Source organism: Piliocolobus tephrosceles, chromosome X (genome assembly GCF_002776525.5).
Source record: "Piliocolobus tephrosceles isolate RC106 chromosome X, ASM277652v3, whole genome shotgun sequence".
NCBI classification, from domain to species: domain Eukaryota; kingdom Metazoa; phylum Chordata; class Mammalia; order Primates; family Cercopithecidae; genus Piliocolobus; species Piliocolobus tephrosceles.
This window is the reverse complement of record NC_045455.1, coordinates 73,575,571-73,596,854: the sequence shown is the minus strand read 5'-3', so window position 1 is coordinate 73,596,854 and position 21,284 is coordinate 73,575,571. Positions and strand designations below refer to the sequence as shown.

General features: G+C 43.0%; 1 protein-coding gene and 1 long non-coding RNA gene across 12 annotated transcripts in view; one reads left to right on the top strand and one right to left on the bottom strand.

The window, feature by feature from the left end:
- LOC111523072 overlaps positions 1-6,746 on the top strand; it is a 128,141-nt gene extending 121,395 nt beyond the window's left edge. The window contains exon 6 of the long non-coding RNA XR_002725424.3: positions 3,927-6,746. This is a non-coding gene — a long non-coding RNA (uncharacterized LOC111523072). The remainder of the gene's footprint in view (positions 1-3,926) is intronic.
- Positions 1-21,284, bottom strand: part of ENOX1 (ecto-NOX disulfide-thiol exchanger 1) — a 566,136-nt gene that overhangs the window by 88,021 nt on the left and 456,831 nt on the right. For all 11 annotated transcript variants that reach the window (XM_023187381.2, XM_023187382.2, XM_023187388.2 and 8 more), the window contains one exon: positions 7,551-7,735. In XM_023187381.2, the coding sequence (XP_023043149.1) occupies positions 7,551-7,735 (185 nt within the window). The remainder of the gene's footprint in view (positions 1-7,550; positions 7,736-21,284) is intronic.

Genomic DNA, 21,284 nt, shown 5'->3' with positions numbered 1-21,284 from the left:
AGTTGGAGGCCTTAATCCTAAGCGAATTAACATAGTAACAGAAAACCAAATACTGCATCTTCTCAATTATAAGTGGGAGCTAAACACTGAGTACACATGGGCATAAATATGGGAGTGACAGACATTGCAGACTACTATAGGGGAGAGAGGGAGAAGGGCATGGGTTGAAAAACTACCTGTTGGGTACTATGCTCACTACCTGGGTGATGGGATCTGTACCCTAAACCTCAGCATCATGCAATATTCCCATGTAACAAATCTGTACATGTACCCCCGTATCTAAAATAGAAGTTGAGGCTGGGTGCAGCAGCTCATGCCTGTAATCCCAGCACTTTGGGAGGCCGAGGTGGGCAGTTCACTTGAAGTCAGGAGTTCAAGACCAGGCTGGCCAACATGGTGAAACCCTGTCTCTACTAAAAATACAAAAATTAGCCAGGTGCAGTGACACATGCCTGTAGTCCCAGCTACTCAGGAGGCAGAGGCAGGAGAATCATCTGAACCTGGGAGGTGGAGGTTGTAGTGAGCTGAGATCACGCCATTGTACTCCAGCCTGCGCAACAGAATGAGACTCCATCTCAAAAAAATAAAGTTGAAAAAAATTTTTTAAAAGCTCTTAAAATATTATTTATCATTACAAAATGTTGAATTTCTGCTTTTAAAGGGATTTCTCTTTTTCCATTTTTCTTGTCCTTCTATGCTTGTGCATTTTCCTTTGAAAGCAGTTTTTAACTGGAGAGGGAGAACTGTTTGTTCTTCTGCATCCCTCACTCCTTCTGCACATCCTTCCCATCCCTGCGTCTGGAACGGACTCTACTGTTCTGTGTCCTGCACATGTTTGGGAACTTAGGCGTGCCCTGCTCTGGACCATTAGTCCTGCCACCTTCTCTTCTAGGACAAGGAAGTTCACTATTTATGTGTCTTTGTTCCATATTTCAGCCTCTTCATGTCACCTTTTCCTATTTGTCTTCCTTTCTTGCTTTCAGAAACTATTTTACTTTGTGCATCTGCCTCTTCTTGCTGAGACAGCTATCTTCACTCCAAAGTATGCCACCTTAAGTTCCCTTGTCCTTCCTCCTAGACATTCAGGAACCTGCTTGCTGTTCCTCCTTTCCCTGTATGTTTCCAGGCAGCCAGAACAATTTGCAATACTCCCCACACTTCCTACTGCACCACCCCACCCCACCCCACCCCGCCCCGGCCACATGGCAACCAAGAACTCAGGACCTCAAACTATAAAAGACTGGGTTAAAGTGAAAGGTAAAGGCCCCTGAAACAGGCTCCTGTTCAAGATGTCAGAGGCAATGTGTTTGTATTTTCTTCCTCCAGAGACTCAATTAAAGTGTCTGTCAATGAATAAACTTACAAAAACAAGGAGAAAGGAAAGTGACTTCCAGGAGTTCCTTGTGTGTGACAGGTTCTGGCATTCAAGGGATCCCCAAATCTCCTTAAAATGAAGCCTGCCTGACAAAGAGCTCTTGGCTGGCCACTGCCCAGGAGAAAGACTCGGCCATGCAGGAGATCCAGACACAGCAACGAGCAAAGCCACAGAGCTTCACAGAAAAGCAAACCAAGCCCTCCACACCTAAATATACACAGGCTGCCAGCCATCACCTTGCTCGTGAAGAAGCCTGTACATAAAAGAGACAGATTGAAACACAATAGCTAAACAACCAATCCTGAAGTAAAGAGACATGATTCAGGAACCAGAAAGATCTTAAAATTCCTACTTAGTATTCTTAAAAAGATTTGAGAAGATACTGTACCCATAAGATATGAATTAAGATTGCTTGAAAAGAATGATTAGAGGACAAAATAACCTCTTGAAAATAAAATAATATGATTACCAAGCAGAAACTTCAATCGGAAGGATCAAAGATAAAGTTAAAATGGAAGATAATAGGAAAAAGATGCTGGGCATGGCGCATCCACCTATTAGGTCCATTATCGGACTGGTGGGTATTTCAGATAGAAATTAAAAACAGAAAACAAAAGTGAAAAATGATCAGGAAAAAGGAGAGCCTCCTGTCACAAACTCTTGTGACACTCCTCTGTGCTCTTGCCTGCAGCCCTGCATTTGCTCAGTTCTCTGGAGCACTACCTTGTGAAGTTGGCTGGGAGCATCTGGTCTGCTGCACTTTTGAGGATTTCTATAATTTTTAAGGGACAAGGTTTTAAGAAATAAAAAAAAAAAAAATCCCATAAAATATTCGTGAATGTGCTCATTCTATCTCTTTCCCTAAAGTTTTCTAATCATTAAAAGCACCAATAATGCTACCACGGCCTCCTTCACCACCATAGCCACCAACACAGCCACAGCCACCATGGCCACTATGGCCGCCTTCACCACCATAGTCATCATCCTCACCACAGCTACCTTCATCACCACAGCCAACATGATCATCACAGTCACCATTTCCACCCCAGTCACCATTTTCAATCACAGCCACCTTTAACACCATCCTCACCATGGCCATCACCACAACCACAGCCACGAGCACCAACGTGCCCACCTTCACCACCACAGCCAACAACACAACTACAGCCACCATCCTCACCATAGCTGCCTTCATTACCACAGCTACTACAGCCATTTTCACTACCATAGCCACCGTTCTCACCACAGCCAGCAACACAACGGAGGTTATCATCCCCCTCACCGACGCCTTCATCACCACGGTTGACATTACCATCAGTCACCATCCTCTCACTAGAGTCACCGTCACTACCACAGCCACCTTTACCACCATAGCTAACAACACAACCACAGCCAGCACCCCTACCACGGCCACCTTCACCACCACAGTTACCTTCACAAGCACAGTTACCTTCTCCACAGCTCCCTTCATCACCACCCCCACCATAGTCACCAAAACAACCACAGCCACCATCCTCACCACAATCACCCTCACCTCCAGAGCCAATATCACTACTGCAGTCACCTTTACCACCATGGCAGCCATCACCTCCACAGTCCCTTCATCTCCACCGCCACCATCACCACCACTGCTAACATTATTATGATCTTGATTTTGACATATAACATCAGACTTAATTACATGTGAATTTTGGGGAGGAATTGAATGCAAGCTCTTCTCCTTCTCTTAAAAAATAAGTACTTACTAAGCAACTAAATAGTTTCAACAAGATTGCAGAAGACATGCTGAACTTACCCAAGGGGTCAGATGTAATCACTATATTTAATTTCAAAACTAGTTTCATTTATTCCTTAACAGATATTCCAAAGTCTGACTCTTACCCAACATCTGACAAAAATAAATGGGGTTACTTTGTATTTTAGGAAAGTAGTAATGTTCTATTTCTTCATCTTCCATAAAATTAGTCTAAGTGGGTGAGATTTTAACAATGCACACACAGAAAATCACACATATGTTCTACTTTGACTATAAAGAAAAAAATGCTTGTCACTTAATTTCTAAATGCTTTTGATCATAATCATCCTACTTTTCCCATTTTTTTTTTTTTTTTTTCCTGATCTTCCCTTGCTGAAAGTTGTCAAGACAGTGGACCAGGCCTGCACCTTACTAATGGCAAGCTGAGAGTGTGACAGAGCCACTGCTCCATATGGGCCAATGGCTTGCTGGCCTAAGACAGCTGGTCTTCAGACTAGATTTAACACTGTTCAAAAGCATCGGCTTAAAGTATTTAGGAAGAAGCCTTCTGACATAATCATCATTAGTCATACACACTTTTATGATCAGCAGTTTTTAATGGTATCCTGCTGTTATCCAAATATTTATTAGTCCTGTCAATATGATTTACACAAGGCTTCAAAAAGAATTCTGATTTTTAAGCGGATTATTCAAAAATTATGACATGTTGACCTAGCCTCATGAATGAAAATAAAAATACTGCAAATTTACGTGTGAATAAAACCATAATGAGATATCACTACAAATGTATTACAGTGATGAAAAAAGACAAACTGACCATGCCGGTGCTGTCTGACGAGGATGCAGAACTGGAGTTTGCAGACAGTCCTGAGGGAATGTATGATGCTACAGACACTTGGGAAAAGACGTTGGCAGTTTCTCTGAAAGTAAAACACACTTGCCATATGACCCAACAATCGTATTCCTAGGATTTACTCAAGTAAAATGAAAAATTATGTCTAAGCAAAAAGCCTGTAAGTGAATGTTTATAGCAGATTTATTCCTATTTATCCCAAACTGGAAACTATCCATCCACTAACTATTGACTAGACAAACAAACCACAGCTCTTTCTTATGGTGGAATACTACTCAGCATCAGAAGGAATGAATGTCTGATACGTACAGCAACATGGATCTGTCTCAGATGTATTATGCTAAAGAAAGAAGCCCAACTCAACAGGTTGCATACTGTTCAATTCCCCTTATATGATATTCTGGAAAAAGAAAAACTATAAGGGTAGAAAACAGAGCAGTGGTTGCTGGGAGTGGGGTTGAATCAAAAGGGGCAAGAGGGAATGAGTGATGGAACTGATTTATATATAGATTGTGGTAGCGGTGGTTATGTGACTGTATGCATTTGTCAAACTTCACAGAACGTATGTCTAAAAAGAATATATTTCATTGTATCTAAATTTTACCTCAATAAACCTAATGAAAGAATTCAGGGTGGTAACTTGAAGAAAAATAAGAGTTAAAAATATGTATAGTCTTTACTTGTACACCTAAAGATACAAATGAAACTCAAAAGCCTCACTATCCCTGAGGCAGAGACAAGTTAACTTCACTGCCAGTTTATGATCAGGTAAAGGCTACTGTGTTACCGTGGATACAAGCTGTTATTCTCTTTTGTATGAAACCTTTCATATTATTAAATTGTGACTCACATGGTGCAGGGGTAAACTCAGAAACATCCAAAGTCACCCAAGGGTTTTTCCATGTTAGGAACCCTGCCCATAGCGTTTTCTTCATGAACACATGAAAAACTGTGTGATGTCAGTGAACATATCCTTAAGGGGTTAAAGAAAGAAAGGTTAGAAACTTTTTGGCTAAAAGCTGTCTGCTAGTCCTCAGGTCATTAAGGCTCTTTCTTTTTTTATTGTTTGTTACAGAAATGATTTCCCAAACATAGACTGTGGAAATGGTGACATATGGGAGGCTGACCCCTCCTCCCTCTGTCATCTTTCATGTGAAACCATGATTTTCTGATTTATAAAGTAGATAGCGTGGAGATTGCAGGTAGGTTTTAAAGTCAGGCTAATTCTTTGTGGTGGGATTCAAATTAGCGAATTGTGGTAATTTATTCACACATGGTAGGTCATGATAGAAATAAGACTTTAAAAAGCACCTATATTTTAAAACTCTGTTAAAAATGTTCTGCCGCAGAGATAGCCATACATCTGCCTAACAACCAGTAAACATTAAAATCATAGCAGCCACTAGGGACCCTGGTGCTTTCTGTAGGTGAAGGAGGCACCACACACACCTCTTAGGCCTTGGCTCTCCCGCTCCCTGTCTTGCTTTTCATGATCCAGGATCCCACACAGTCCAGAGCTCCCACACGCACCATGCTAGGCCTGCCTCCAGGCCTATGTCTATTCAGTCCTTCATTTGACATAGATATTTTGACTGTCTACTATGTGTCTGTTATGGATTGAATTGTGCCCTGCCCCCCAGCCCCAAATCCAAATGTTGAAGTCCTAGCCCCTACTAGGACCTTATCTGGAAATAAGTCCTTGCAGATATAAGTAATTAAGATGAGGTCATACTGGAGCAGGAGGGCCGCTAATCCTGTATGAATTGTGTCCTTATAAAAAGCAGGAATATGGACACACACACATGGAGAATGACAAGGGATGATGAAGGCAGAGAGCAGGGTGATGTGTCTACAAGTCAAGGAAGGCCAAAGATTGTCAACCAACCTCCAGAAGCTGGGAGAGAGGCAGGAGTCAGACTCTCCTTACAGCATCAGAAGGAACCAACCCTGCTCTTAGACCCTAGATCTTGGACTTGTAGCCTTCAGAACTGTGAGATAATACGTTTCTGTCTCAACTCCATTTTTAGTTCTATAAAGTACATTTCCTACTGACAAGGAGATGCTGAAAAGAGATGAGAAGCTCCCTTAACCGAATCCCTCGTTCAGGAGGATGGCTCAGGTGGTGATTCGGAACACTGCTCCTTTGCGGACCAGGCACGTGGCTCCTCAGTGCTTCTGCGGCCCTGACGGAGCAGCTCGCCCTTGCCTCCTCTGACTTCTTTTTGATTTGAATCTGCAATAACCTAAAATACTTTATATACCTTTAAAGCAACTGGGATAATCTTTTCTAGAGGGAAAGAGGGAGAGTTGTGTAAAGTGTGGCATAGTTGCTTTTGGGCTAGGTCTGGCGTCATGGCCTTTGGGGAAATCGATGGCCTCTCATCTTGGCGAGTGCGCCGACAAACACCCAATGTTGGGGCATATGGACAACCCCAGAAGTCTCACACAGCAGCTGTTACATCGATTTCCAAGTACAGAGACCTGAGCAATAACTGCAGTGACATTTTCCTGGCTGGCTCTGACCTCTGAATCTCACTGATTAGTCTAACACACACTGTGAACATCAACCAGTTAGGACTCTAAGCCAAGACTCAAAAATTGCTTTAAAATGGCAGGAGATGTTTAAGACATAATTTGTGTGAGTTGGTCATTAACTTTCTCACTTCCCAATCCGTGATTCTTTTTTATACTCTCCCTCTCAATTATTTTTCCCTGTTAGGCTGATGCTTCTGTAGTAGTTACCTCTAATCACTAAGATACTTCTGTAGGCAATCCATGCTCTGGATGTTACATAGCAGTCAATATGGATGGGGGAATTAAAAAAAAAGTGGACTCTCTGTATATTAACTTTCCATCATTCTACTTATATTTCCCTTGTTTAAATAAAAACAATCTTTTTTTAAGAAAATATTGATTGGATTTGTATATTCAGAGGAGTAATTTAAAAATCCCCATGATGATAATTTATGCTCTATCATTCTAAGGTAACTCAAAGGCCCAAACACCTCAAGAATATCATGTACCAACTGAGGTTTTCAGATACAAATCTGGCTGTGAATCTTTGACTCTATTCCCTCATTGCCAACAGTCAATTTCCCCCCTCGTCAACATTTTATTTCCCACAGTACCTGTTCCTTTTCCATCCTCCAAAGCCCTCAACTTTCATTTCCTTTCTAACAATTGCCATAAATACACATCTTTGATTTCAGTATGCTAGGATGAAGTCTGGCACTCTTCAACAGAAACACAGTTATTGTCCTGTTTCTAAAGTTACCTGTCTCCCAAAACTCTGATGCTTCATCTGTTCCATCAACAAACATTTCTTAAACACGTAATGTGCTCACAGAACCTGACTAGATCCTAAGTGCAATACAGGAAAAGTGATTGGCTTGACTTTTCTCTAGATTCTACCCTTCCACAAACAGTTGTTAGCACTTTTCTGTCCTAACAACTTAGCTTTTTGGTTGTCATTTCTTCTCCTTCACCCTTTCCAGCATGCAGCTGCCTTTCCCTTTTCATTTAATACACATATCCCTTTCTCTCACAAAACCATCTGGGCCAGGTACCTGCTGCATGCCTTGCATGGTTTGCTGCAGGAACTGCAATTGCTGGTCCTTGGTGAGGTTCTCTTCTGTTCGGAAAAGCTGTTCTTTTTCTTGTTTCAGCAGCTCCACCTCATTCCTGTAGGCATCCAGCTGCCAGCGGAGACTGTCATTCTCCTCTTTCAGAGCGTAGGCCTGAGCAGCCAGAGCTGAAGGACAAACAGAATGAGTTCAAGTGAGTTACCTTCTTGCTTAGCTTGAGGAGGCCTTCTGTGGGAAAGGGAGTCTGCCACCCAAGTTCTTAATGTTTGTACCAGCTCAGAAATAAAAGCAGAATGCCTTACCCCGGGGCTGTCTGTTTTGTAGTCAGTATGCATCACTTTTTTCTATTCTGTTTGTCCTGTCTTACGTACGAATGTTTCTTATGGGCACCGGATTAATTCCTCCCAAATCCTTGTCCCTTGACCTCTCCCTCAATGCTGGGCACCCTCACAGACATTGGTATGTGGTGCTAGGTGGTGACAACATTCAGAATTCCAGGCAACAATCATATCTACTAAATACTGTCTTCCCCCTTTCTACAGGATTGCTTAGCTCCTTGGAGGGTTGCTTTCTTTCAAATAATCAGCAGTTCTACAGGTTGAGACATGCGACAGCCTCCCAGGGGACAGAGGAATTTATATGCACACCATTCCTTCCTGCTCTACTGCTGGGACAAATTGCACAGATTGTTTTCCTCCAACTCCTATCAGAATGGGAACCTAGTTCCATCTGTTTCACCAACAGATTAAAACTCTTTTCCTCTACAAGGCTGAGTGGTTACTCTAATACCTCTCCCTGAAACCCCCAATTCTCCACATTTAGATTCAGACTTCATTCATATGTCCATCTTATTAAGAAACCAAGACAGTTAACTCGGGGTCTCACACATCTCAAGGTTTCAGAAATAGCTGAAACCGAAAAAGAAAACAAATGGTCCAAAACAAAGATTGAGGGTAGGGAATCCCTTTCCCTAGTTTCTATCTTACTGCTTAGGGGGCTCTCTGAACATCAACATAGCCTGCTGGGCACTCACAAAGTACTGGACCATGAGCTTTGTATGAACTCACTCCCTTCATAGCCCCATCAAGCCTGTGATGCCGGTGCTGGTCTTAGCCCCATACAGATGAGAAAAATGTGGCACAGAGAAGTTACGTAACTCATCCAATCCCACAAAGTAAGTAGCAGAAAGCCTTCACACCCAGGCTGCAGGCAGGCTCCAGAGTCTCTGCTCTTGATTACATCGGTCCATGTGTTCAGTTCTTACCAGGCTGTTCAAAACCAGTCTCACATTCCCCCACCAACTCTCCCACCAGTCTCCCTTTAATCTTCCCCCTCACAGAAAAGCCATTCCCCACTTGTGTAAGCAAGAGAAAAGTGAAAGAAAATTTGAAACGCTTGTTACCAGAAACTTCAAACATGTAACTTCCAGTAGATAAGGGCACGGTGTGGAGCCCACTGCACACCAGGGCGTCAGTGCATGCACGTTTGCAGCCCCTGTTGCCCGTGTTAGAGGACCGAATCAAGGTCGCCTCCTGGGTGTTCTACCCGCACATTACAGTTCCATGGTGATAAAGCTTTACCGAGGTGCTCTGAGACCATGGTGAATTCTCTCCTCAAATATCAAACGTCAAATTATGTTAGTAATAGTTTTATAGTTGAGTGTTTTACAGTATTCCATCTTGCAAAATAATCTCTCTGTGGTACACACTGAACTACTAATCAAACAGAACATGCAATTACCCAGACATTTCCCTACCTCAAGTCAGTAGGGATCAATTACTTAACAGGCATTTACTGCATATTTACCTGTGCTCAGGTCTGTGTGGGCATCTCAGACCACAAAAAGAGGAGACAGAATACATCTGTTCTCTTAAAGAGCTTAAAATCTAGTAGAAACGGACACATTTAAAAAGAAACGATTGCTTTCAAAGGAAGAAAGGATAATGTGATGTCTGGAATACAGCAGGCACTCAATAAACGTTGGTTGAATGAATAAATGAATAAATGAGTCTAGATGCATGACAAAAAAAAAGTATCCTATAGGAGTTCAGAGAAGAGAAAGAAAAATTCAGACTGAAAGAATAAATGAGGGCTTTGGAAGATGAAAAACCCAAGAACTTGGGAAGGATGTCTCTCAGTCAGGAGCCAGAGCATAAGCAAAAGCCCAGAAATGAAACTGAAAGGTAGAATACTTGGGGCAAGAAGGAGAGAAAATTGAGCAGTAGCCAAGTGTTTGCCTGGCAGCAGTGAGAGAAAGGTGATCCACGTCAGGTGATGGGAGACGATGGGGAAGGTTAGGTTCAATGGAGCGGCCAATTGAGAACCACTGACAGTGCTTGGGGTGGTGGAAGGACATGATGAAATTGGGATTTAGGAACATTAGTTTGGCAGTGGTGCATGGAATGAACTGGAGGCTGAAGATAATGAATAAAGGAGATTTTATTTGGTGTATGTGTGTGCAAAACCAAGGAGCAGCCACTTTTACGGTTTTCAGAGACTTACTCATAAAATCAGAAATTATCCAGCATGTACCCCATGGCATGAGCCAGTGCTTTCTAACACTGTGCAGCCCAGCTACGGATCTTGTCCACACCCTGAGATACCACCTCCTGACAGCTCCGTTTACCAAGCCAGAAGGAAATGGTTATGAGGAATCATTTGTGAGAGGGATGTTGTAATAGGGCAAAATCACAGAAAATGCAAATGATGAAAAAAGTGTTGGCACTACACAGGCACATTACTACATTTAGTAGCATTCAAAGACACTTAAGTCATTTCCTTAGGAAGCTCTATTTGGCCCTTTTTCAATTCAGAATGGCATTTTTATTATCATAACTGATAGCAGGTGTTTGTGAAGAAATCGATTAGTATGCAGGGATGGAAATTACATTTTCCAAATGAATTGCATAGTCTGCAAGATATGCTGAAATCTGTATAGCAAAATGCAAGCAGCTATAAAGCATGTGCCAGCAGCATTATTTAAATAAATTATCTGAACATAAATACATACAGGAAAGTATACCATCCATTATTTTATGGGATCTCTTGCAAACCCATGGAATGGTACTGCTGAGAGTTCTTATTCTTGGCTAAGCCAAGTGACCACAGTGCCTGCCAAGCAGGATATAATATTGTTTGCATTCCCGTAATAGGAATGTGATATCATCATATTAAAAAAAAAACCTGTAACAGCTGTAATTCCCCCCACCAAAAAAATAAAAAAAATCAATACCATAGCAAATCCCATCAACATTTTTATAATGGGGGCACATAACTGATTTACATTCTTGATTAAATGATTTCAAGCTTGATTGTTACAAAAAAATTTTCGTTACTCATGTGGCAGCAACTAGTTATCTTCTAAAGGGTGAGAAATTGTATATTGACTCCACTTAGCTTCAGGCCACCTGTTTGTAAACATCACTCAGTGTCATACTGCAGCCCTGAATCTATTTCTCAGACAAGCCTGCCTGGAAGAGGCTATGTTATGTTTCTTGGGCCAGAGCTCTAACAGAAAAAAATCCTAATAATTTCTGACTTTATATAATTTCTCAGTGTATTAAAAATTCAGAAATTGGAAAGGGCAACTCTTTCATTTCTCTCTTTCTCTTTAGTTCTTTCTGGAATACTGTACTAAAATTAAAGAGTTTTGGAAAAATGTGTCATCAAGCTTCCATGATAAAATTTACCTTATGACACTGTACAACGAATTCACTATCCAAACAAGCATAAGGATTTTTTAAAAAAGTAGTGTGCATCTTTCAGTAGGAATTCCTAAGGAGTGCACCGAGTGCCAATAAATGGAATATCTAAGAGACACCCCATATGGATTACCAATTTCCGCTAATAAAAAAAGAATAGAATTAGGCTGGGCGCGATGGTTCACGCCTGTAATCCCAGCATTTTGGGAGGCCGAGGCGGGTAGATCATGAGGTCAGGAAATCCAGACCATCCTGGTTAACATAGTGAAACCCCGACTCTACTAAAAATGCAAAAAATTAGCTAGGCGTGGTGACGGGCACCTGCAGTCCCAGCTACTTGGGAGGCTGAGGCAGGAGAATGGCGTGAACCCAGGAGGCGGAGGCTGCAGTGAGCCGAGATCGCACCACTGCACTCTAGCCTGGGCAACAGAGCGAGGCTCCAGCTCAAAAAAAAAAAAAAGAATAGAATTAGACACCTTAAATGTAAACCGGACTGAACGCGTGATTAAATCTTTTGTTGGTGATTTTAAAGGCACTGCTGAATCTAGTGGTGCCTCTAGATTACATCAATTAATTCACCAACCACCCATTTATGTATTTATTAAGAAAACATGGTGAGGAGCTATAGCATTCACAAGAAGCTTAAGGCCAGCATAGTCATCCATTTCTACTTACTGAATACTTTAGAAAAATTCTGAATACTGGAATTTCCTGATTGGATCAAAAATGAAATAATAATATTGGAAAAATTTTGCTAGGCAAGATTGGTATACTTCAAAAACTTGGCACTAGACTAAAAAATGACCAAAGTGACACTAGTGTATGAAAATCAATCCAGAGATTGAACTGCACTGCTGAAGAAAAGGCTTAAAGGTATTGCAGCATCTTGTTATATTCTTTACTAGATTCTATATAAACCATTATTCTTTACATTAATTATGGTCAAAGTGACCTCCTCTTCTGTCTCCTGTGTTTCCATGGGAACAGATAATGCCATGCTTAACTTCTTTAAGTAAATAATCTGGTGAAAGCCTTGAAATCTCACTTACCAGCCTGAGCCAGCCTCAGAAAAATAATTAGCAATATATGAAAAATGTAAGTTATTTTGGGTTATGTCCCAGTAAGCTGACAGTCTGTTAATATCTTTTTCATGCTCAGGCAAGATGTAACTAAATAATAAAACATTTTAACATATTGTTTCTAACAATATCTGTGTTTCTCCAGAACTCTCCGTCTTTGTGTGTTTGGGGAACTCTGTGTTTAACATTCCCCCTCCACTTTGCCAGATGTCCTCCTGAAATGCTGGAAGGACACTGCTGAACTGTAGATTTCTTTCCCACATGCGAAGAAAGTCTTTTTCAAGACTTTCATTGGCTGCTACCAAGGGAGGCAGTTGTACCGATAGGCCCCTGAATACAGGAGGACGGAGGCAGGCTGGCCTGGCAAATGTCACCACAGTATCTGTGTGCCTGCAACGGCTGCCTCCTCAGTCACGATCCTGCCTCCTGCTCCCCTATGAAAGGGAGCTGTAGTTATGGCCCTGAGACAGGGACTCTCTCCAGCTTCTATCTGCTTCTCTGCATTCTGAATCTTCTCGTGAGGTGCCTTGAGGCCTTTAGATGCTGTTCTGTGGCAGAGACATTATCACAGTGTGTACTCAAACTCATGCTTCTCTTTGTATACAGCAGTGTTGCTCCTGAGAGGTGACTGCCCAGAGGTTGCCATGTGAGCAGTTCTCATCAATGGAGTGTGAGGGGGAGTGGGGATGCCTTCTGCACATTCCCTCATTCTCTGCCTGCTGCCGGAATGAGCTTGGGTCTCTGAGTCACCATATGGAGGAAAGGTGCCCACAGGCCCAGAATATCTGCCTTGGACTGTTGTGCGTCGAAAAAGTAACACTTTTTTTTTTGGTTAGGCCACTGAAAATTCGGGACTTCTTTATCTAGCAGCTGGTGTTACTCTAGCCCAGTGTTCTCCAAACATTGGTATGCATTACAGGCTCCTGACAGGCATATTAAAACACACATTTCTGGGCCCTACCCTCAGAGTTTCCAGTTCAGTTTGTCTGGGAGGAAGCCCAAGAATTAGCATTCTTCCAAGTCCCCAGGTGCTGCTGATGCTGCTGGTGCAGAGGCCACACTCTGAGAGCCACTGCTCAGACTGCTCCTCATTCTATCCCGATTCCTAAGCTGGGGCTGTGGTTGGCTTGTTTGGAGAAATGCTTCTGAAAGAACCACATGCTTGGCTTGTCATTCTGGTTTTATTCCTTGATCTTCTTTTGTATGAGCCCCAGCTCCATGTTCTGCACCTGGGAAGGCAGTCCTGTTGCATCCCTGTGCCCAGGTCCCATGAGCTCAGCTTGCCCCGTGCCCTGGCTATCTTCTATGGAAGATTTAGGCAAAAGGTACGGTCACTATTCTGTTTTCCTCAAAGAATAGTAGCAGTAATGGGAATAGCAATAGTGGTAGTGACAGCTAATGATTTTTATGTGCCAGGCACTGTGGTAAGCATATTATTTACACAGTATTCTTTCACCCTCATGAAAACACGATACAGTCAATATGATTATTATTTCTATTTTCCAGATGATGGAAATGAGTTTCTGGGAGACAGAGGTGGCTGGTTGGAGGTACAAAGTGTGGCTCTAGAACTGTATTCCTCAATGTATTGCCACCATGGTAGCTCAGCTCCACATAAGTGCTACCCATCCCAGAGAAAGGAGTGAACCAGGGGCCCTACTGTAGTGGCTAGTTTGCTCCTAACAGAAGTAAAACATTCAATTTCTGGCTCTATCTTGGGAGTGTTCTGCTGGAGACAGACTCTGCTACAAAAGCAGAGAGGATGATCCTGTTTTAAAATAAACATGCATGTATTTTCTGCAGGACAAACTTGGGGATGATTTATGGAGAAGTTAAACTCACCCTTCAGGAAAACTTGAGGCCTGGCTTGAACCACTTAGGGATCCTACTTTCTTCCCTGTGTCTCTCTTCTCTCAAACGGCCACAGTGATACCCACTAATCCCAGAGCTCAGGAGCCTGAGTTCCAAATAATGCTTTATTGAGAGAGTTTTGTCCACAGACCCGTGCTGATCTCAGGATTCCAAAGATCCAGTTTGAGACTATTCACCCCATCCATCTAAACTTACCTAGGTTTGATTTTTAAAGTGTCTGTGCCTTCAGTTAGAATAAAGGTGACAGAAACTCCTCTCCTGTTGTGTTAATCTCCCATGAACTCTGTCCCCTGAGTCTACTTTGCTTGGGCTAATTAAGGCCAAAGACAAGGACCAGTACTATGCTCAGAAGACCAATAGAGGCTTGGGGTCCCTCATTGTTGGTGGCCTCATTCTCGATGGCTGCTGTTGCCATCAGTGCCTCCCAGTGGCCAGGCACAGAGCTGGAAAGTATCCTGGGATGACATCTTCCAACAGCCAGTCTCCTGCTAGAGAGCCTCTTATGGTACCAAGAAAGTACAATTGATCTGCTTTTCAATAATACCTGTGTCACCACTGAAGCAGCAGTCTTCCTCAAATTGCTCACGGAAATTTCTTCTGCTACATTTTTGCAGGATTATTATTATTACAACTTAGCATTGACATAACATTTCATATGTGCAGTGTGTATTCGACTCCGCATATCAGCTATTATTAGGGAAAGCTAAACAGAAGCACAATGCAGTGTCTATTTTCATCTTTGTGTGAGGCCAGTGGAGTAAGGATAATTTGGAGAATACAGGTAAGCTAGATCCTGTTATTATGATGGCTTAAATGTGAGTCTGGAGGCACAACGGGCAGCAGGTGGCTCAGGAAAAAAAAATCTCTGCTCCTTCCTCCCTAGAACTCTTCCTGAGGAAGTAGTCTGCACCAGCAGCAAAACTAGGAGGTGCTGCTGGGCTACTGCCACTATGGAGAATTCACATCATGCCTTATCACTTTTCCATTTACATTATTATCCTCTGATCCATCCAAAACCATCCCCATTTTCCTCAGAGGAAAATAAGCAAAGGAAAGAGACACGTTCACTTCTTGCAAAAGCAGGATAAGTCTGTCATTTAAAACGCTGTTGAAGGATGCTCTGTCAGGTGAGGATGCCTTTAGAGACCTCCGGGAAACACATCAGAGTGAATGCTGCAAGCATGAGCTGAGCCCCCTACTCTAGGCCAAGCCAGGGACAGGGTGGGGAAGCAAGGCTCTGAGCCCCTGCCTGGCCTGGCCTCAGCAGCTCCCAGCCCAGCCGCAGGGAGAGCTACAGATATGGAACCTGGCAGAAGCTGGTTAGAAGGGCTCCAGGAGAGGCCATCCTCACACTGTGTAGTGGGAGTCAAATGAGGGAGAGAAGGCTTCTGGCTGGAACTTAAGAGCTGGAGGAGGCTCTTTCTGGAAGGCAGCGGTTGAGCTCACACATTGAAAAGCTGAAGGGAAGCAGAGTGGGACTGCTGCACAGTGGACACTGCATTACCAAAAGATCCAGCGATCTCCAGGAGGAGGTGCCACGGCTATGGAGGAGAGGAGAGCAGGCTGCTTCCTACTGAGCCCCAAGGCCAGGCAGGAGTATCTCAGGAGGGGGCATTTTCCCCCACTCTTCCTTTTCTTTTAATTAGATTTTAGTTTTCTTTGTCACTTTCAGTCCCTATTTTGATTTCCAAGATTATAGGGCCATTTTAAAAAAATCCTCTAAAGGCTTTAAAGATTCTTTTTAAGGAAAGTCAGACTTAGCTAAGCCAAGCTAGATCATAAAATGACACTGGCCTTCAGGAATTGTAGCCCCTCCCCTGCAGACAGTGCACCTCCCTTGGGTGTAGTACTCCACCATGGGCTCAGCCCTGTATGACTTCATCCTAACTAGTAGTTGGTCTTGTCCAAAGAGAGAAACTTTAAACAGCAATCCTTCCCTCCAAAACAACTCCTCTGATTTTCTCACCAGTCTGCAGTATAAAAGCAGTGACCTCTTTTTCCTCCCATCTTAGAAATGTCCTTCCTTTTAACAAGTGGTCACTTCTAATTTTCATCAAGAAACTTTCCCCTTAAGAAGTGATATTTCCCCTCTCCTGCTCTACCCCCTACACAGAAACGCACGCATGCGCGCACACAGAGTTGTATTAATATTTGAACTGGTGCTTCTACCACGTAAAACACATCCACGCTACGAAATGTGAAATGACGGCCAGCCCAAACCTAAGGTGTCTTCTCAGTTCTATGCATTGCTCTTTGCAAGGAGTAGCATCTTTTTTTGTAAAGCTTTTATTTTATAATGCCAAATGCTTGTGATAACGAGTTGAACCGAACACTTTTTTCGAAAGTTACTTCCGCCTTAGGTAAACCCTAACTATCCAGACTACTAACTGGGCACCAAGACTTCACTTTTATGCTTGGGCAATGACTGTGCTTGGGCTGTCTCTGAGGCTCCTCCTCCCCACTGTGCTCATTACCAACATGGAAACTGACTTATGAATACTTACTTGTGTCTGGCAATAGGACAAAAAGTATCTGCATCCTCTCTAAACGTATAACCAAGGTACGGGGACCCAGTGTGAACAGCTAGCTGGCATCTTCAGGTATATGTACCACTTTGGTATCTCTTAAATGAGAAACCTTGGACTCATCCCAGATGTTATGAATCTGAGATTCTGGAATGAGGCCAGGAATGTGCCTTTCAGCAAGTTTCTAGGGTGATTCTGATGCATGCCAACATTTTAGATCCACTTCCCTGGCCTTTAGGGACCAGCTCCCCACTTCCTAATGCTTTCTTCATGACTTTCTTCTAGTCTTAGATTTCTTTCATTAGTTTTCATACTTGCTTTCTTTCAGCCTTTTCCAACAGCTGAAAGGACCTTCCCTCCTGCTTTTACAACCAGCACAGCCCTCTGGGCTTCTCTGCCTCTGCCATGTCTTCTCACATTCCATTAACTTATCAGCCTGCTCCTTGCTGAATGCTTCCGCCTGACTCTCCTGGAATGACACTGTCTGTGACTGAATGCTTTCATAAATCCTACAGGCAGTGTCTCCAAAACACATTGTTCCCATCCGCTCGATGTTGTTGTGCGTTACTTTTCTTTGCAGCCATACGTCTGGAGAAAGTTTCTGCTATGGCATGTTTGTGGCTTGCACCCAGGAGAGGCCAGGCTGAGCCTCTGGAACTAATTGCCCTTGACCGGGCCCTGGGATCAGCCTTTTCACTGTGGGAGATGAGGCTGCTCCTGCCTACACGTGCTTACCACACCAGTCTCTAGATTCGCAGGGGCTTTTCTCCTTGGCGAGGGGCTAGGCATGCCTGCTTCCCTCTCTCACTGCTGATGGATGAGCAAACAGTTCCTGTCTATTCTCCTAGAGGGAGAGAAAGCCAGGGCCTCTTGGCTTGCATCACCACTCACATCAGGCCGCCCTCGTCCCCAGCCCTCCCTTTTCAAGCCGCCCTTTGTTCCAGTGAGCCAGAGGATACTCCAAATGCGCCCGACACAGACCTGTGAGGGGACTTCTCCACCTGGGTCTTGCCTGCTCCACTTAAACTACCTCCCTCTCACTTCTTCTTTCTTTGCTCCTTTATCATTGCCTATGTCAGTCACTTCCTGTCCACTACAGATTTTTATCCTTTACTCCATTTTTGTTTTCTTCTCATTCCCACATTACCTTACCTCAACCCGTCTTGTCCTTCTTTCCCACCTAACAGGTGGGGAAAGAGGTAACCTTTCTCACATCCCCACAAAAAAAGTTTTTGCTTTGTTCATTAAAAGGATTTGTTTTGCATTTCTGGTGAGCATGATTTTCCAGGTAGCAATGCTTTATTCTTACCAGTGCCTCCTTAAAAAGCCTCTGCAAGTGCTGAGGTGCCAGTTAAGCACTATCTGACGACAGCCATCATCCTCACGTTACAGGCCAGTGGTTTTCAATCCTTTGTGCAGTCGAATCACCTGGGGACTGTTTTAATAACACAGATGCCTGGGTATTAACCCTCGGCCATTGGTATGTGTATTAAGTTGCCCAGCTGATTCTCATGTGCAGACAGGGCCGTGAACCACACATTCGCACCTTCTGCTCTACACCAGTATCAACGCTCCACATTGCCACAGCGCCTGGTATTTGCAAGATACCACAGAATCCCTTAATTGTTTATTTCTCACAGCCTTATTGAGGAACTCCCAGGATGAGCCTCATGTCATTGCTGAGAAAGCTGAGGCTTAGAGAAGGGACATTATTTGCCAAGCCACGCCAGAAATAGAACCAAGGCACCTCAAGGGCCCTCTGACCTCATCTGCTCAGAGTTATTTTTTATTTTTTAAATTTTTATTTTATAGACAGAGTCTTGCTGTCACCTAGGCTGAAGTGCAGTGGTGTGACCTTGGCTCACTGCAACCTCTGCCTCCCAGGCTTACACGATTCTCCTGCCTCAGCCTCTCGTGTAGCTGGGATTACAGGTGTGCGCCACCACACCTCGCTGATTTTTGTATTTTTAGTAGAGACGGGGTTTCACCATGTTGGCCAGGCTGGTCTGGAACTCTCGACCTCAAGTGATCCGCCCACCTCAGTCTCCCAAAGTGCTGGGATTACAGGTGTGAGTCACTGTACCCAGCCTCAAAGTTACTTGTTGACTGTATCAGTGACTCTAAACTCCCCCTGCCAACAACTCTGGTTCTCACTCATAGAGGTCCCTTTCTCAGAGCCATTCTAACGCTTGACCACCCAGATGAGCCTCTCTTCCAAAGAGAGTATCATAGTGAGCTTGGCGGTGCTCAGCCAGGCCCGACAGTGGGGAGGAAATGCAGAAGAAAGCCAAGAACTTATTTTCGGAATTCTCAATACTTCAGTGATTCAGATGGCTTCAGTTCACATTCTTCAACTGGACACATCCTCACTTCTTTTTATCCCCAGAGTCTGAGTACTACAAAATCTTGCTTCGACAAACTCAGCATTAGTCTTCTTGGAGTCCTTGGGTAGGGGAAATGCATGTATTTTATAAAGTGTCTGGATGGATAAATTACAGCAATTTTTCCCTGGGAGAGAGTTGTTCAGACATTTAAACCCTCTATATATTGAGCATGATAACCTTTCTCACATCCCCACAAAAAACCAGTTTTTGCTTTGTTCATTAAAATGATTTGTTTTGCATTTCTGATGAGTATAATTTTTCAGGTAGCCATGCTTTATTCTTACCGGAGTCTCCTTAAAAAGACTCTGCAAGTGCTGAGGTGCCAGTTAAGCACTATTAATCAAACACTAAATGCTTTTTAAACAGCTCTACCTTTTTTTCTAATTGAGAAACAGAGCTGTTTGGGCAAGTTTACGAGGTGACCTTGATTGAATTAAAGAGGTCAGCGATGGAACAGACCTCAAACCCATATTCAATGATTTTTTAAAAAATGACTTCCTTCCAATTAAGCAGAAATTAGCATAAAATATTTTGTTTCTGAAAGGTTAAAAGAATTCCTCTGAGAAGGCAGCTCTCTTGTTACTAGCTTTTTATTGAACATGAGAGGGAAGGGACTATGGATCATTTCATAGAAAGTGCTTTGTTAACATGACACTGATGATCGAGCATCAATTACAATATTCCTTAGGAGCCTAAGTGTTACTTAGAAGGGTCAAAAAGTCCATTGTAAATTTTATTTCCTATTTCAAAGTTCAAGAACCCAATGACTTTCAATTACTAAGAAAGAAAGGAAGAAAGAGAAAATTAAATCAAGATATAGTTTATCATTTGCAAAAACTGCAACCTAGTTCTACAGAAAAAAGCTTCAACTGTTACCTATTTCTTTACACATCTTCCTCTTAGCCCCATCCTTCTCCTTGCCGTAGTCCCTCACGTTTTAATGACCTGAAAGAACATCACATTCTTCCTGCCAAAAAAGAGTAACATACAGAGTGTCTGATATATAATGATGGAAGCAGAATTCCACACAGGGGAAGGGGCACCACACACAGATGATACTTTGGGGACTACTGGGTGTGTCTGAGGCACAGTCACCCTGAGAGACACACATGACATAACATAGTCCTCTGCATCCCACATATCTACCCCTGTCAACCTCAGAGAGTTGAGGGGACATGGATTATATAGAGAAGAGAGGTACAAGTGTGCTAGAGAAAGACAAGGTGCTCTGAAGCCAGATACCAGCTATGAGGCTTGGGGCAAGAAACTAAACCTCCAAGAGACTTCAGGGTCCTCATCCAAAAAACGTAGTCAGTACTCTGAGGATTAAATAGGTGATAGGTTTTTTTTTTTTCTTTAAAATGAAAAAAAAATCCCCCAACAGATTAAAAATTAGTTCTTCCTAGTTTTAATTTCCTATCCATTCATTTAACAAAATCTTGCCCCCCTACCATGTACAATGTCGTGGGCTGGGCATTCTTTATGTTAAAGTTTATGCTCTCACACTTCTTTATGTCAGAGTTTATCTACTAGTTTTGGCTATGACTTCAGAGGGCACAGTGGGCAGAGACTGTGAGGACCCATGATCTGACACTATTCCAGGAAAAGCAGCACTGATGTTGTGCTATGAGGATTTTTCAGAGGAGATAAGTAACCCTCTCACATCCAAGTCTGAGTCTCAGTCTTTTAAGGCTTTGTTAGCTATTCTTTCCCCTTAATCTGGCACTGTAAAGAAGACAAAGGACTGTAATAAAGGACTGTAAACTAGTTCAACCACTATGGAAGACAGTGTGGTGATTCCTCAAGGATCTACAACTAGAAAAACCATTTGACCCAGTCATCCCACTACTGGGTATATACCCAAAGGATTATAAATCACGCTGCATAAAGATACATGCACATGTATGTTTATGGCGGCACTGTTCACAATAGCAAAGACTTGGAACTGACCCAAATGTCCATCAATGATAGACTGGATTAAGAAAATGTGGCACATATACATCATGGAATACTATGCAGCCATTAAAAAGGACGAGTTCATGTCCTCTGTAGGGACATGGATGAAGCTGGAAACCATCATTCTCAGCAAACTATCACAAGGACAGAAAACCAAACACTGCATGTTCTCACTCATAGGTGGGAACTGAACAATGAG